The sequence below is a fragment of the Myxocyprinus asiaticus genome, chromosome 9 (genome assembly GCF_019703515.2).
Source record: "Myxocyprinus asiaticus isolate MX2 ecotype Aquarium Trade chromosome 9, UBuf_Myxa_2, whole genome shotgun sequence".
In the NCBI taxonomy this organism is placed as follows: Eukaryota; Metazoa; Chordata; class Actinopteri; order Cypriniformes; family Catostomidae; genus Myxocyprinus; species Myxocyprinus asiaticus.
In genome coordinates, this window is record NC_059352.1 from 10666246 (window position 1) to 10684593 (window position 18348).

Sequence of the window (18348 nt, forward strand, 5' to 3'; positions counted from 1 at the left end):
CTGTAATTGTATTTATTTTTTTACAGTTAAAATCGACATGTTTACATTTGCAATCTGCCTCAGTGACCCAGAGTAGCAGAATTTTGAAGAAATTAAATCTTACCAATTTTTTATAAAAACTGGAAAAAATACACATAACAGTTACTGAACTGAACTGTATCTCAACAATGAATAAATTGCATATTAAATGTCACAGCTTGCTAAAGTGACACAAAATTCACCTCAAAACAAAATATGATTAAAAATCTTTTTCTCTCTCTCTTTTTTCTTTCTTTCTTCTTCTTCTTTTTTATCAATGGCTTCCTAAAAACACTTTCAAGGAGGGCAAAAAGAAAAAAACATAATCAATGTCAATTCTTGGATCTCTTAAATTTCTTATGTTGTCACTCCCTGGATGAAATATATAGGCTACATAATACTGCGGTAAATTTTCGCAATAAATAAACAATTTAAATGTAATAGAAAATATAATCAACTAAATATATACATTTGCAAATACAATAAAAAAATAATAATAAAAAGGTGATAAAAGCATATAACACAAACGTATGCGTATGAAATCAAACGTATGCTATGTATGCAAGATTTCTAATTGATTTTAAAGTCCTGTCATTTGGACATTGTGACTCACTATGCGTTTTCAGACTCATTTTTTTATAAAACTTATAGCCTGTATAATATCTAGGGGTTTGATACGGAACGATACGTATGGTATTAGGATTGTATAATTATGCTGTGAGTTTAGGGTCACATTTAATTTAGTCAAGTGAAAGACGCCTCCTCCAGTCGCCATGCTTGACGTCAGGGTAGATCCAGCAACTATTGCATCGAAAGAGAATTGCGGATAGATAAAACGGAGGAGAGGAGCATCTGTCTATAGGAGCAGACGAACAGGTATTCCGTTTATTATTATTATTATTTATTTATTTATTTATTTAATTTTTTTCTCGAGTGAGCAGATAAAGCTTATGAATTCACTGATTCAAATTTAGAAACAGCAAAATTTCTTCTGCAATACCACTGCAAGCTGATTTAGGATATAGCCTACAATACATTGTACATTGCATAGCCTATCAGGGGTATCACACAACCGACCGGGTCATATTACTATTCGCATATTACTATACGCAAATCAATTTGCAAATCACTTTGTATTCAATGTAGGTTCCATTATAACATGCACGCTATCTTTTGCACGAGCGCTCATTGTTAAGGAAAAGTCATCAATTTGGGTTAAGCGCATTGACCAATCCTTTGCTGACCTCGCCAGTATTTTCAGCGAATTGTTCTGCAGTATTTGCATCAGCATCGTCGACTTGAAACAGACATTTGTTGGATCTATTTTTCCCTGTCAGTTCATGTTAATGCTTCGTTGTTCATAACAAGCATTAAGAATATTAGTGCATGCATGTGGCAACGGACACTTGCATGCGCATCAATGCCTAGTGTCTGAATACACGCATACACACATGCGCGAACCATATGTATCCTTTGGCATACAGTGTAGTGCTTGTTCAAGAAGCGGACCACAGTCAAACAGTGGTAGGTAATGTGCATGTTTACAATTGCTCTTGCAGGGACATGGAAAAGCTGTTTCCCTTGATGACCATGGTTGATTTCCTTGCTCTGTTGCATGTTTATGCTATCATAAACAAGTACTGCGGCTGTATGGTACAGTTAAGATATCATGATCCTCATTTGATATATACAACAGTACTGAATCATATTTATATATCTTGGTATATACATTGTAATCCAATGTATCTCAAAGAAAACAATGGAATGATATATCTCCAAAAACATGGTACATGTCAAACAATACCACTGTAATATGTTCTTTCTTTTTTCTTTTTCTTTTTTTTTTTTTTTTTTTTTTTTTGGCACTTTTTTGTTAAGGTTAAGGTTGTAAGATTTTATTCAAATTCCATTTTATTTCATAACAGTCTGAGGTGTTTACAGCTCAAAAGTTCACCTCAGTTACAAAAACGGCAAAGAAAACAGTTCAAAGGATTGCAGGATCTCCTTAGATTCTTCTTCTTTGTCTTACTTATGTTTGTTTATGGGGACCTGATTAGATTTAACCAAAAATCTTTGTACAGTAATAGTTCTGTGCCCCTGAAGAATTACAGTATAATATAATTCATCTTAGCTTGATGGAAAATCTCAATAAGTGTGTGTTAGTGTGTCAGCTTAGAAAGGCATTAATGGTGATGTAAATCTTGCACATTAATCAATGTACTGTTGAGTCATTAGCTAGATGTAAAGGAAGCTCTTGAGAAGTTGCAGAAATAAGGTGGAGGTAGAAAGTCTTTTCAATGATGACAATAGTTGTTCTGATTGGATTTCCTTTCTGTTAGTCCTATTATTTAACAAGGATAATAACATTCTAAAAAAATCTTTAAACCAATAAATAGCCAAATTGACAAGTAGTGCATGCTTAAACAGTCACTGTAAAATGCTTGGGCTACATATAATGACTAATCCTGCAACCACAAACTATTGGTTTGGTCCATATTACCCTGCATTGAGAAAGTAAGAAGGTATTCACACATGCAGACATCACTAGTCATGTGATGTGATAATGTACACCTGTAACAATGCTACACTGTTTTTACGAGCAAGTTTTAATAACCATTTAACAGAAAACACACAGGTCGGAGCCATGACCTAGCGGTTTTGTGTGCTCTGACAAATTGAGATGTGTTCCTCATTCGGACTTGCGACACATTCCCATTCCGTTTCTCTCTCTTCTCCCCATTACTTCTTATCCTCTTTCTAATGTACTAAAATGTCTCAAAGGCCAGTAATAATAATAATAACTAATTAGATATAGCTTTTGTGCTGTGTTCATTAGTTATTTTAGTGTCTTTGTTATGAAAGTAAGAGTCATCTCATCAACCAATAATATATAACTCTAAAGCCACACTTGCCACCTTCTCAGTGTTGTGCTAATTGTCAGTCGACCAATTTATTTCCATGATGATACACTTCCCATAAGCTAAATTTCTCTGATTAATTTGGCTCCTCTTCTGTCTTTTTTTAGTTCCTCATTGGTTCAAACCACCTAGCCTACACAATGCCTTTAGGAGAGGATGAAAATGGATGGAAAAAGAAGACAGTGGATATCAAGGAAAATTATGATTTCAAGGAGGTCTTGGGGACGTGAGTGTTTTTGATAAATTAATTGCTCAATTTACCATGAAAATGCTCAAAGCCTTATTTGATTAATCTCAGCAATGGCTTTTTAAAGCGAGTCTGAATGATTACATACCTGCACTATTAATTAAAATAAAAAGAGGTAGGGATGCACCGGTGTAACAGCTGCCGATATTTATCAGCCAATATCTGACCAAATTAAAACCATCTGTATATTGGTTATTAGCATGAAAACATTCATATGGAAAAACAATGATTTATTTCTAATGAATTAGTAACACACTTTACAGAACATTTTGAATTCAAATGCACAATCCAGAAATAATAATAGCCACAATATGTAGAAGGATTGTCACTCCTAAGAACATGTAATATTTAATTGTAATTTTTTTCTCGTCCTTAAGTTAATGCGGAAAAACCTCCATTAACGGACGTGACAGTTGTGAAAGCGGCACTTATCTAAAAGCTACATGATGAAGGAAACCATCTAAAACACTTTGAAACCAGCAGAATTTGATTGATTCTTTGATTGAATTAAGATTGAAATCGCAATATGGTCTTGCATGTTTACTAAACCTTAAAAGGAGGCATTTAAAATATAGTCTACATTTAGTGCTCCAGTCAGCGGTGTGTGAGCAAGCGGCACCCTCTAGCGGTCTTGATCGCATTGTCCATTATACCACTATAATACAGAATTTAAAAGGGGTTTTTGTTCCTTTTGCTAAAATGTTTTATTTTTCAATGATATGGCTGACATTTCCGTGGAATTGCCCACATATGCATAATATGAATTTATAATGTTATATTATACACAGTACAAATATGTAAAATGTGAGTTCTGTTGTTTTGAACTGCACAAACAGAAGTGCAAAAATGTTTTAGAAGTACAAAATCATCATGTTATCATATTTAGTTATTTTTGTATCTTTTTATCTTCTATTTATCTTTCATTGTGGCTCTCTTTAAAATGTTGGCCTGTTCAACAGATCCAATCCATGTTTAATGGAAATGATTTATTGTTAGAACAGTAAAAAAAAAAAAAGCTTTGTACCTCTTTGAAAATATTTATAGCATAATTCCTACAAAATTTTGGTATTGTTATTGGTATCCGCCAATAATTGTTCATTAAAATCGTTATCGGCCAAACAATTTTATATCTGTGCATCCCTAAAAAGAAGTTTACAATTGTCTTTAAAGGAAAATGGCTTCTTTACAGTGTTTTTTTTTTACCGTATGGAAATCATTCCACCAACAGATTGTGGAGACACACCTGCAGCTATGGCATCAACAAGTAGTCCATCTATTTCTGTAGCTCTGACTATAGTTGTTCTCAAAAGCCTTTATTTATTTTAGACGGTTCAGACAACAGGAACAGAACTCATATGTGAGTGGAAGCAGTTTTCTCTTTTTCTCACTTTGCCGGCTGTGATTAATGACTCCTCAGTGCAGCACGCAGCAGGGCTTTGATTTCATTTAAATTTACATTCACAATTTACTTTTTCCTATTATTTCCTACTATTATTTTTCCAATTAAATCAACTTACAACTGCAACTATTGCATTTGTGAGAAGGTGGCTAAGTTCTGGATTTCTATGTTCAATAAGAAAAGGTCATTCTTTTCTACACAAACACACCTCCTTTTTGTAACTTAAGCTTATTATTGTGCTGTTTGCACTTAAGTCACTTGCCTTGCGCAATTAATGGTGTGCTATTACCGGATAAGACAATTGTGTACATTTTCAGTAATTCATCAAATGATGATCAAATTATCAAGAACACAACATTATAACCAGGCATATATCTGCACATGCTATGCTGCACCTCGGAAACCTACTGTAGTCCTGAAGAACTGACCTTCAAGATGTGGAATTGCGGCATGCACATTTCAAACATTTTTGTGCCGTTACTTAATTGACATAATTCCGTTAGTGTACAATATCAAGTTCCTTCATGTTTGTTTTGATGTTGTGTAGTAAGAGACCTGTCATTGCGCAGACATTACTCATCTGATGCCAGCATTTAGAGGCATAGAAGAGGACAAGAGAGTGTACATATACCCCAAGTGCACTAGCCCTTTTTTATCGCAGACATATTTATACTGCAGAGTGTGTGGGTAGAGTGTGCACATTTACTGTTGCATTCAGTGCATCTTGGGCGACGTGTGAGAGAGAAGCAGAGGGAGAGCGCCAGACAGAAGACATAAACAGATGGACGGACTCGTCTGTCATGACGGATTTTAGTGGCACTCACGCAAGATCTCTCGTGAAACACGTGAGAAGCAGGATGGCAAGTTATTGGGTGGGAAGCGCACAACCAACCTCCAAGGCACCGCTCGGGGGGAAAGTCGTTAGTGTAAAGCTGCTATAAAAACTGCACGCACAGACACATACACAAACATACAATATTCATCAGAGGGTTGTGATGAGTGCTTCTCCCCTCCTGCGGCCAGAATGACTGCTCTTTCAGATGGCATAACATAATCATTTGGGCACGCTTACTTCAGCTTGAGTTCACATGGCCAGCCTCATGTTCAAGCCCTTTCTTTGGAACCCTACATTGTTATATGCTACATAATATCCAGAGATACATTATTTACACCACAAGGAGTATCACTCAGCAATTGTTAAAGTCACAGTGAAGTGCCTTGATGAGCACAGTTTTTTTTTTTTTTTTTTTTGACATATTTCCTACTTAAAGGAAGTGGGACATGTCGAAGCATGATCGTGATACGATTAAAGATCGTTAATTTATCCTTGATACTCATTAGACATTTTGCCTATGGTGGGTAAGGGACCATCTGAAAAGTCCTTACATTGTGTTAAAACGTGCTAAAACTGTGGAGGGTGTGGTAAGGGACCATCTGAAAACTTCAGCCAGCAGCACCAAAGCTACAAATATTGGACTATAGATATTAGGCCACGGTTATAAGGATATAAACATATCTAGATTACACATAATACACTAAATGTCCTACTTAAAGGAAGTGGGACATGTCGAAGCATGATCGTGATACGATTAAAGATCGTTAATTTAACCTTGATACTCATTAGACATTTTGCCTATGGTGGGTAAGGGACCATCTGAAAAGTCCTCACATTGTGTTAAAACGTGCTAAAACTGTGGAGGGTGTGGTAAGGGACAGTCTGAAAACTTCAGCCAGCAGCACCAAAGCTACAAATATTGGGCTATAGATATTAGGCCACTGTTATAAGGATATAAACATATCTAGATTACACATAATACACTAAATTTAAGAAATTACTTTTGCTGTACATCTCAAGTTAACTCAGAAAAATGACTGTATTAAAAAATGAATAAACTCCAGCCACTTTCCCGCATCTGACTCGCGTTCCATTCAGAAATGATCACCCCTGGAAACATTCAGGTGTTAAAGGCATCAGACACTACTGCAAATTCGCCATTATTCCTTCGTCTTCGAAATGTACAAATTCAAGCCAGCAGATCTACAATCAAGGGAGTTTGGGGTAGGGAACAGAGTTTTAGGAGGGAAACAGCTGAAAATACATCTCATCACCATCTCTGTGTTTGCTGCATTGAAGCCAGGTTTGTCTACATGACAGGCTGTTTAAGGGGCGGGTTAAAACTGACTAAAAACTTTTGACAGTTGACTTAACTGCCACGTGGTCTAGCATATGTCAGCAGAATAGAGAAGTCATATCAGAGGTAGTGCAAGTTATAACATTTTGATTAAAAGTGTCATGTAATGAATTTTTATTATTATTATTATTTTCCCTGAGGTTCACTTATAATATTAGTAAAGTCATAAAGAGTGCTAGTGCTAAGTCCAGCACTATGCCGTAAGTCATACACGCAAGGTCAATGGGCATGGCCGTAAAGTTTTAGTATTTCCGTCCAAGCATGTGCTACATCTAGGTGCAAGTGGGTTTGGCGAAATTGAGCGCAAATTGCTAATAGGTTGGGTCAAGTGAAATTTAATTCTGAGGTTCTTCGCCGACACCATCTGCGTCCTGTTATATAGTCCATTCCCTGTTAAGCACCAGCGATATAAACTAAGACAGCACATTCCTAAGAAGTTATAGTGTAAATGGACTGTATGCAATGAATTAGAAGAATAGAAATGTGGACTTACATTCTTTTGTGCATTGCATCCCTGTTGAATGTCAGACATATTTCTATGACAGTGACACACTTTTATATGCATGGAATTTGGGTTCTTGTCAGGATTTGGATTTACGCTCCATTCAATTATAGAGAATGTAAATATTATTATTAATTTTCATCTGCTGACACACAAATCGTGGCTAGTATTAACATTAGTATTAAAAATCATAAATATTTGTTTAATAAAACAGCAACAACAGTGATCGTTATGGACATAATTTAATGTTCCACTCTATTTTCAGAGTTTGGACTGAATATTATTACCACCTGCTGGTGAAATCTCCAAACTTCAAATGCAGCAACTGAGTTTGCGACTTTTGCGTGCTTTTGAAATGTCTTAGCGCAATTACCTATTTCTCACTTCATTTACATACAATACACCCACAGTTTGCGTGCATACAACCACAGATTGCGGAAACACTCCCACCCACGCCCACTTGCGCTTTGCACTAGCACGGAAATTGGATAAGACATTGTGCACGGTTGTAGCACGTAGGGCTGCGCTTTGCGCACTTACGAAAATAGAGCCCATAATGTAGTGTTACATGACCTTTTACCAACCTCTTTCTGGTCCTATGTCTGAAACACTCGGTTTCTGTGGACTTCACCTTTAAGACACGCCCACTGTTATGATTTAAAAAAAAACAGATGCAAAAACACATTCGGTGTAAATAGCCCCTAAAATGGTTTTACGAACAACTGACACAGAAATTGGTTCTCGTGTTTTATGAATGAAGCCAAAGGTGTGTGAACTTTGATCAGAATTTCTGTCCGTTGAAAAGTACTAAACACCAATTATTTCACAGACATAACAGATATTTTTTTTTTTTTAAATCGATTTACTTGTTACTAAACTGAACATACACTATATTGCCAAAAGTATTCGCTCACCCATCCAAATAATTGAATTCAGGTGTTCCAATCACTTTCATGGCCACAGGTGTATAAAATGAAGCACCTAGGCATGCAGACTGCTTCTACAAACATTTGTGAAAGAATGGGTGGCTCTCAGGAGCTCAGTGAATTCCAGCGTGGTACTGTGATAGGATGCCACCTGTGCAACAAGTCCGGTCGTGAGATTTCCTCGCTACTAAATATTCCACAGTCAACTGTCAGTGGTATTATAACAAAGTGGAAGCGATTGGGAATGACAGCAACTCAGCCACGAAGTGTTAGGCCACGTAAAATGACAGAGCGTTGTAAGCAGATGCTGAGGCGCATAGTGCGCAGAGGTCGCCAACTTTCTGCAGAGTCAATCGCTACAGACCTCCAAAGTTCATGTGGCCTTCAGATTAGCTCAAGAACAGTGCGTAGAGAGCTTCATGGAATGGGTTTCCATGGCCGAGCAGCTGCATCCAAGCCATACATCACCAAGTGCAATGCAAAGCGTTGGATGCAGTGGTGTAAAGCACGCCGCCACTGGACTCTAGAGCAGTGGAGACGCATTCTCTGGAGTGAGGAATCACGCTTCTCCATCTGGCAATCTGATGGACGAGTCTGGGTTTGGCGGTTGCCAGGAGAACGGTACTTGTCTTACTGCATTGTGCCAACTGTGAAGTTTGGTGGAGGGGGGATTATGGTGTGGGGTTGTTTTTCAGGAGCTGGGCTTGGCCCCTTAGTTCCAGTGAAAGGAACACTGAATGCTTCAGCATACCAAGAGATTTTGGACAATTCCATGCTCCCAACTTTGTGGGAACAGTTTGGGGATGGCCCCTTCCTGTTCCAACATGACTGCACACCAGTGCACAAAGCAAGGTCCATAAAGACATGGATGAGCGAGTTTGGTGTGGAAGAACTTGACTGGCCTGCACAGAGTCCTGACCTCAACCCGATAGAGCACCTTTGGGATGAATTAGAGCGAAGACTGCGAGCCAGGCCTTCTCGTCCAACATCAGTGTCTGACCTCACAAATGCGCTTCTGGAAGAATGGTCAAAAATTCCCATAAACACACTCCTAAACCTTGTGGAAAGCCTTCCCAGAAGAGTTGAAGCTGTTATAGCTGCAAAGGGTGGGCCGACGTCATATTAAACCCTATGGATTAAGAATGGGATGTCACTTAAGTTCATATGCGTCTAAAGGCAGATGAGCGAATACTTTTGGCAATATAGTGTATTTGAGCAACGTCTCAAACCTCGCAAACTATGGCGAATCCAGCGATTAGTTCTTTCTCAGAAGTGCTCATCAACCCCGTTACCTTGTACACAACTATGTTTGCTGCTGAACTGATTAAATCCTGTGCATCTTGACTCCCGGAAGTTGTGTAGCAGCTAGCAGGCAATTAGACATTCAGTGAATGAACTGTGGTTGTTCTGTGGCCATGCTATCGGAGGCTGAGTATATTGACATTCTGCATTGAACTGGAGTTACTCAGTTAATTGTAAGTGGTGCAATGGAGCTATCAATGGCAACGATCAGTTGTAGCATTGTTCTGAGAAGTCTATGGTTGTTTTATTTTGTTGGCAAACAGTGAATTCTACAGTGAGCTGAATGAACTGAAGCGGAGTGTGTAGTAGGCAAGATTGCTGCAGCTGGGACCTGTCAGCCCCATCAGCAGAGAGAGAGAGAGAGAGAGAGAGAGAGAGAGAGAGAGAGACATAGTATGACAATACTAGTGAAAATCCAAAACTTCAAGGAGATCTTCACTGAGGTTTGTTGTACCAATAGCAACGCAGATGCAATTTTTTTTTGTTAAAATACTTTCTCCTATCCCAGCTTAATATGCAGAGACAACTACGTATAACTAAGCCTGAATGATTTGAAAACTGTAAACACAGTGGTGTGAATTCCAATCACTCCTATGCCCTACTCACTCCGAAGGACAAAGCTCGTGATATGGGCACTCTGAAGGGAGCATGTCATTATTGTAGGAATGTTCCCTTTCGCTTACAGTCTTTTGGAAGGGCCCTTCGAGATATAATTTTCTTACTCTCGTTTGGAACTACCCTTTGAGTGGCATCCCCTTCCCGCAATGCCCTTAAAGGGTGCAAAAATGCTGTTTGGAAAACGGCCAGTGTCTCTGTGGTGCTTAAAAAATATTGCTCTGTTTGTTTGAATGTCCTGACAGCACAACACCGCAACATTGACTTAACCAATGATGTAAGTTTTGCAAGGGACTATCTATATGTTCAATCAACAGCAGATGAGGGGAGTATCCGGGACAGCTGTTTGAAAACAATGTTTATTTTTGCAATTCCATTTGGTGGCATTAGTAACCCAGAAATGACACACTTCTGCTTAAAAAAAAAAGTTTCATAGACTAGAATGGTGGCTCGGAAGATTTATGACCTTCTTGATGTCCAGACCAGACATTTCTCTGTATGGTCATAAATCTAATGTGTCCTTTCTTTGTTCTGCACAATTAAACTCATACCCTAATGCAGCTATAGACAGAAAATTGAACTGTTTCTCTGCATTGTCTCATTTGAAACCTAGCTTTAAAATCACATAGCAATATCTCTGTGTTGCAGTTTTGACTAGCTTCCCTATAAGGCGCTGTTCCGGGGATTTAACTGAACTGCTGACAGAAAGCTTATTTTCTAAAGACGATTATGGAATTGGTTTACCCATGAATTCTTTGAGTAGAGTCAATTGATTTACTCTAGAGAAATTATATTATGTACTCTGGCTTATCTGTACACCTGGATTTTGACAGAGGATAATTATACATATAGACAACAACGCCACACAAATTGATACAGTATCAACATAATGCTTAAGAGATAGTTTCATTTTAGTGAACTGTGGAGAATCTGCTATCTTGAGAGACACTGATTTGTGAAGTGCTTTGAATGAGTGGTACAAGGGGAAAAAAATGGTAAGAGTTGTGCTAATGGTAATTTGTGGCCACATAAAGTCCAGTCTGCTAGCTGTCTACAATGTAATACTTTAAACAATTCCACTTTCCAACTAATGACTGTGAACAAACTGAAGTAATATAATGGCCATTACTTTGGAGACTTCAGAGAATTGCATGTTATGAATGAGTTCTTAAAGGGATAGTTCACCCAAAATGAAAATGCTCTCATCATTTACTCAACCTCATGCCATCCCAGATGTGTATGACTTTCTTTCTTCTGCTGAACACAAATGAAGATCTTTAGAAAAATATCTCAGCTCAGTAGGTCCATACAATGCAAATAAATGGTGGCCAGAACTTTGGAGGTCCAAAAAGGATATAAAGGCAGCATAAAAATAATCCATGCGACTCCAGTGGTTAAATCCATATCTTCAGAAGCGATATTTTAGGTGTGGGTGAGGAACAGACCAATATTTAAGTCTTTTTTTTAACAATAAGTTCTCCTCCCTGCCCAGTAGGTGGCGATATGCACAAAGAGTTTAAATCGGCAAAAACAAAAGAAGAAGAATGTAAAAAAATGAAAGTGGAGATATATAGTGAAAAAAAAAAAGACTTAAATGTTGATCTGTTCCGGATAACACAAATGCATTTGCCTTCATTGAAAGTGGTCAGAATCAGTCACTGACCACCTCCGAATGTGGTTTCAGTTACACCAGTGATTTAATGTGGTCAAGTGCTTTCCGATTATAGCGATCACCAAAAACACATGTTAATGCAAGGTGTAAATGGGGCTTTAGGGATTTTAAAATGATAAAAGATGCTGCGCAAACAACTTACCCTCTTAAAAAGATACTTTAAAAAAAAGTTGTTATTAATTACAACTTGTTGTGGTCAGTCTGTGTGAATCTGAGTGGCAAATGGCAAGTTCTGTGCAAATGGATTTTAGAAATGTTTCATTTACAGATATTGGCTCCTTTGCCATTGACAAAACATTAATGGAGTAACATCCATAATTATGCAGCCTTCCTTAGAGAGAGAGAGAGAGAGCGAGAGAGAGAGAGAGAGAGACAGAGAGAGAGAATGCAATGAAAAGGTTTTGTTAATGGACAGTTGTGACTGTAGGCAAAGTTCTGCTTTTTCTTTTATCGTTAACCTGACTGTTTATGCAAATCTGTATTCTATTCAGATCTATAATTAAATCTATAACAAAACTTTTAACAGACAGTTGTTGTGCTCCTTTGTGTCAATGAATGTGTAGGACATTATAAAATGGATAGCTCTATTTACTACCTGTATTTTTTGAGAGTGAATTTGGTCGTGGTTGTCATTCCCGTATAGAACCTAATTCTATGTGCACAGAATGGGATTAAGCATTTAGAAGAGGAGTGACACCTCTATTTTGCTGCATTGTGACATGACCATAGATACCAACTCTTACCTTAGTTTCAAGGACTATATCTTCTAGCAAAATGATTGCACACTATAGCATAGCCTCTCATATCTAATTGCTTTAGATCACACCCACACAAATCTGTTTTCGATTGGAAACACATACAATTTTTCTACGTTTACACCTCTCATTCACACTGAGGCTACATTAATCTGGATAAATTTGAAAACTGTGTTTTCCTTTTCGAAACGCTCTCTGTCCACACAGCCATTTTCAGAAATTTTCCACTGTCCACACTGAAATGTCTGAACACGCTTAAATCCCCTTACTGCGCATATGAAAAAAATATATTTCCAAGTATAGTCTGAAGCGCAATTGTCCTTGCCTTTGAAGGAAGGAAATGTGAAGGTGTACAAAGTACCATTTATCTTTAACAACGTTATCAAAGAAGTTAGCAGCCACAGCAACGCCGCTACAACATGGGCCGCCATCTTTGATTGTTTTGGGTTGAATGGATCACATGACTGTGTCACATGACAACAAATACATCATCTTTTTCAAATATCTCCATTTTCCCTGTCCACACTACAACGCAAACGACAATGATACATTTGAAAACGCATTTTTTTATCCACTTGGGAAATAATCTTCGAAAAACTCAGTGTTCGCTGGACAAAAACGCTGTCTTAGTGTGGACAGAAGGCCGAAAAGTAGCTAAATTAATGCACTTTTTAAACTAAATTAGTGTGGACGTAGCCTGAAACAGCGAAAACGAGTACTTTTTTAAAACACTCTCAGTCTCCATAAACACACACTTTGGAAAACGATGACATTCGGAAACTAAAAAAAAGAGGTTTCAAACTTAAATTGATTATTGTGAACGTGGCCTAAGATGGTACACTTAGCTATGAGTGAAAACTGTGTATACAGTATAGAAGCTATAGCCATCCTTCTCTCCTGCTCTTTCTTATTGTGCTTGTGTTTAAAAAGGTTGTGTTGAACATGAATTAAATGTTGAGTTGTCTCCAGGGTTAGAATAATAATAAAAGATGTAGTGTTTAAAGATTATTTCCTGTGGGAGAATGGAGTGGTTAAATAATACAACAGAAAGAAGTATGGGATGGATCAATGAATGGATGGATGGATGGAAAATATGGATGGACGTGGAAAAAATTAATGGATGTGAAAACTTTTAATTGATGTATAAATTTGCATACATTTACCGGTAATTCTGGTGTCTCCATATGATTCTAAACACACTTGGGTAGTGTACACTGTTCACCACAAGCATTTTCATATTTTTAGAGAGCTGTATAAGAGGTGCTGTTAAGAAATTATTGACCTTGTAACATGTAAAAGTCATACCATCAGCCAATATTCATCTGCGACACAATTTTTTTTATTTACAGCCACACACACCCACACTGGCTGTCTTGTATCATTTCCTAATCTCCATTCTCTCTCTTCCTCCTCCTTTACCCACAGGAAGCCATAGGAGGCCTTAATTACAACATGTCTCACAGCAACAGCACTGCTCTCGCTCTTGACTTCCTCTCTCTCTTTCCTTCTTCCCAACCTGCTTTTTGCCCCCCCCCCCCAAATTAAGGCACTTTGATAAGTCTGTGATATGAGTCCAGCAGAAAGTTTGTTGACAGCTGCAGTGTTCTCTGAGCGCTCTCTCGCAGTTTACATCCCTGTTGTGATCATGACTCACTTGCCTGGCATGTTCTAGGTCATTGGAGATTGAATTTTTTTTTTTTTTTTATCACAACAACAAAATCAGTTCATTTTAATTGAAGTCGTCCTCTCACAGACATGTAATAAGACTTTACAAAGAATTTACAGTGGCATGTCGGCAAAATTGACAGCGCTAATTAGCTAAGTTGTCTTGGCAATGAAGTTGTTATGTTGAATATGCCCAACAACTTCGTACGAGATGACGAAATCAAAAGATATCGTATGACTTGGCTCATACGAAAAGGTACGGTTTTTATTCCCATAGAGACCAACCAATAGAAGGCATAAAATTTTAGATTCTACCCAACACTTACTTTAAGAAAGGAAACATCTGTAAACAAATCTGCTTACTCATTCCATATTTATTTATGCGTAGCATACATTTTTGAGAAATATGTGATAAACCACAAAAGGATCATATCAAATGCAACAATTTAGCCTTGAAACTGATAATTTAAAAAAAAAAAACATTTTTCCTCTGCTGTCATTTATTCTGCAAGTTGTTTTTCTCTTTTCCTTGGTGGCAAACTGTATGGTTAATTGCTTCCTCTGTGATTAAGAAGGCAGTTTAGGGAGTGTGTGTTTGGGACAACTAGATTACACATGACAGTGCTTGTTTTAACACAAGAGTCTATCTGTTCAAGGAAGACCGGGTGAACTTATGTGCTTTGCCTACATCTAAGTGTAAAAACTTGAAAGGATGCTCGAAATAGGACAAACACACCCCATAATGTCTAAATACACAGAATCATTCTTTAGATGATTAAACAGCTTGTGCTGTTTGTCTTTTTCTGGCTCTTCCTATTCACCTGTGTGCAAATCCCACTGGAGGGTATAAACTTGGAAATACAGAACAGTTTCATATTTCATAGTCTGACCTGATAAAATATCAGTCGTTCACAATACTTTTGTGGCACAAACAACACACACAGAGAAAAGCATCTCCTGAAAAGGTGTCAGCGCTGTTTACATCCCTTTTGTGTTGTTTTATGCAACAGTTAGGGTTGAATTACTGCTGAAGGTAAAAATCTCTGTGAATGAATTTTAGAGCTGTTCTGAGTTAAGTCAGAGTTTTTTTTTTCTGGCATTTATGTTGTCACTCTTAAAGAGATTGTTCACCCAAAATTGCAAAGTGTGTCATAATTTACTGTTACCTGCATATTGTTCCAAACCTGTATGACAGGGTTCCCCAATTAGTTTTCACCAAGGGCCAAATTCTGTCAACAACACAAGGCCAAGGGCCACCACTCTCGATGTTATGACAAAGTGTTTGTGCTGCTATTATTATTATTATTGTTGTTATTATTATTGTTGTTGTTGTTTTTATTGTTTTTGTTGATAAAAGAATGACAATAGAAATATTCTGATTTTCTTTTTAAACTAGCCCCCCCAAAAAAAAAAAACTTTAATGAACAATCTGGATCTCCATGTCCTCCATGCGAACGCGAACGCACGAAGCGCTGTTGTGTTCGGCATCAAACAGTAGCTTGACAGTAGCAGCAAATGACAGCTGAGTGGAAACAATGCCCAAACGAAAGTGCAAATTTACAGAAGATTTGCACAAAAAATTCCCATGCTTTCGTCCAGGTCGAGATCCATGGGAAGCTGAAAGTATGTCATGTAAAGCTGGCACTTATGTGTCATGTGCACATTAGCATTAGCTCTGCAAAGCGTAAAGGGTCAGCAAAAGGTGAAAGTTCATCAGGTAAATTAACGGACTACTTTTTGTGACCAGGTAAAATTATCACATTGCTTCATTTTCAAAATAATAGTAATTGTAAATGAAGGAACACTCCTGGCATCAAATATTTTATTTTAGTATATGGACATTCAAAAGAATGTTGGAAATGTGTATTTATTTATATATATTTATGTTATGCTAATAGAGTGTCTTTTTCACTGTATTAAAGTTTGCATTCATAGTAACACTATTTTGAACCCTATTATTCCACCCCACCCCAAAAGTTTTTGGAAAACCAAAATATGATCACCCTACTACAACTTCATCTGACTGCGCGCATGGAGGCGTTTGGCGCATGCACGCTATGACTGAGATACTGGACTATTTCTCTTCAGGAATTTAGACACAAAGATGTCTTTATATTCCTTCAGACTCGTTGTACAAATGCAAGTATGTCCTGATTTGCTCACACACGCGTTCATGACGTGCACATCCACTATTGTTGTTTCCAACTTTGTTTCCTGTTGTTTTATCGGCGATTACATTTTCTAGCACTTCTTCATGAAAGCAACGGCTCAAAGGTGAGTGTTACCGCCTTTTGGACCCTCAATTTAGTGCAAATAATTCCAGATGCATACCCATTCTGCGCACGTTAAAAATCGGGCTGCGTGCGTTCAGTGCTCGCGCACTCTGCTGATGACAAAATCTGCGTCACGTGCCCTGTACGTGGACGCTCAGTGTCTGACCAAAGTATACTTTGGGCTTTAGCGCAGGCCAAACATTTGTCTGCCGTGGGCCGGATGGGGCCACCTATTGAGGAGCCCTGCTGTACGAGTTTCTTTCTCCCATGGAACATAAAAGGAAATGTTAGGCAGAATGTTAGCCTCAGTCTTCATTCAGTTTCTTTGCATTTTTTCCACACTATGACGATGACTGAGACTAACATTATGTTAAAAAAAACAACAACATAGTAACATCATAGTACTTTGTGGTACTTTTTTCTTCCAAAACACATCATATGCTGATGACGAGTTATTCTGGCTGGGTTGACTGATCCAGGATATTGAAAGTGAAATATTCAACAGCACTAACTTTATCCTTTCCTTTCCATCAGGGGGGCGTTCTCTGAGGTGTTCCTGGCTGAGGAGAAAGAGACCCAGAGACTAGTGGCCATTAAATGCATCCCAAAGAAAGCTTTGGAAGGAAAGGAGCACAGCATTGAGAATGAGATTGTTGTGCTACATAGGTGAGAAATATTTTCTCAGGGGCTTAGACTAGATAAGGAAGAGGAAGCTCTTTTGGTGCCTTCAAGTTCTCCTAAAAAGTTCCTACTTAAAAGAGTTCTGAAGTCGTAGTTATGTTATTTAGTCATTCTTTTGCTGCCACTGAGAATAATGGGAAATGTAGTTTGGATGCACAAGCCTGTCACCTCATAAACCACAGTCATAAAAGTATGGTCAACATACACAAATACTACTTATCAGCGTTGAGTTACTCAAAAAAACAATCCATTACAGATGACTTATTACTTCTCCAAAGATTGTAATTAGATTACTTTGCTGATTACTTCATAAAAAGTAATCACATTACTAATTACTTTACTTTTACGTTACTTTCTAAGACAAATTTCAAAATATATTATAATGTCTATACATGCCTTTCAGCTGTCACAAACACAAACAGATGTACATTTGAACATAATGTTTTAAAAGTATTCTACATAAATTATGTTCTTTAGAAATGTATATAACCCAAGTAATATATTTAAAAGTTATTAAACTTTTTAAAAGTCAGCAAATGTAATCTGATTACTAGAATTGCATTGCACTACTTTTGGCTGAAAAGTAATTAGATAATTACTTTAGAGTTACTTTACAGTAATTACTAATTACAAAGTACAAAATCAGATTACACTCTTTATTATTAGGACTGGGTAAAAATATGGATTATCCAATGCATCACGATCTTCATTTGAACAATCTCAATATCAATTCTTAAATCCCAAGATCATTCTTTAACTGTATATGTAAACCTCTCCAGTGTGAGTAAATCACCCACATATGCTACCAATTTTACACTCTGTGATTAAAAATGTCAGTGATTAATCGTGTCCGTAATTTCCATTAATTTTCAGAGTTTCATGTTGGCACATATAATATTATGGTGGCATTTATATGCAATCATCTCGTAACTGGCTGATTCTCACTGTAAAGAAAATACTGTGGTCTTATTTTACACCACAAAAAGTGATGTTCTGCATATAGAAAATGAAGCCTAGCTTTAGGGTCATTAAGATTTTTTGTATTGTGGCATTATTTTCATGACAGTTACAAACATTGTACCCTACAATTCTCATTACTGCAAAGTAAAATAATAATAATAATTATATATTTATATATTTGTTATTTATGTAATTTATACATCATGGTATTACTCCCATAGTA

The 18348-nt window shown here is 37.4% G+C and overlaps 1 protein-coding gene across 2 annotated transcripts in view; it reads left to right on the top strand.

Annotated features, from left to right (window-relative positions):
• Positions 1-793: 793 nt before the first annotated feature.
• Positions 794-18348, top strand: part of camk1a (calcium/calmodulin-dependent protein kinase Ia) — a 28087-nt gene continuing 10532 nt past the window's right edge. For both annotated transcript variants that reach the window (XM_051707464.1, XM_051707463.1), the window contains exons 1-3: positions 794-894; positions 3044-3162; positions 17019-17150. In XM_051707464.1, coding sequence (XP_051563424.1) covers positions 3077-3162; positions 17019-17150 — 218 coding nt within the window. In that variant the 5' untranslated portion in view covers positions 794-894; positions 3044-3076. The remainder of the gene's footprint in view (positions 895-3043; positions 3163-17018; positions 17151-18348) is intronic.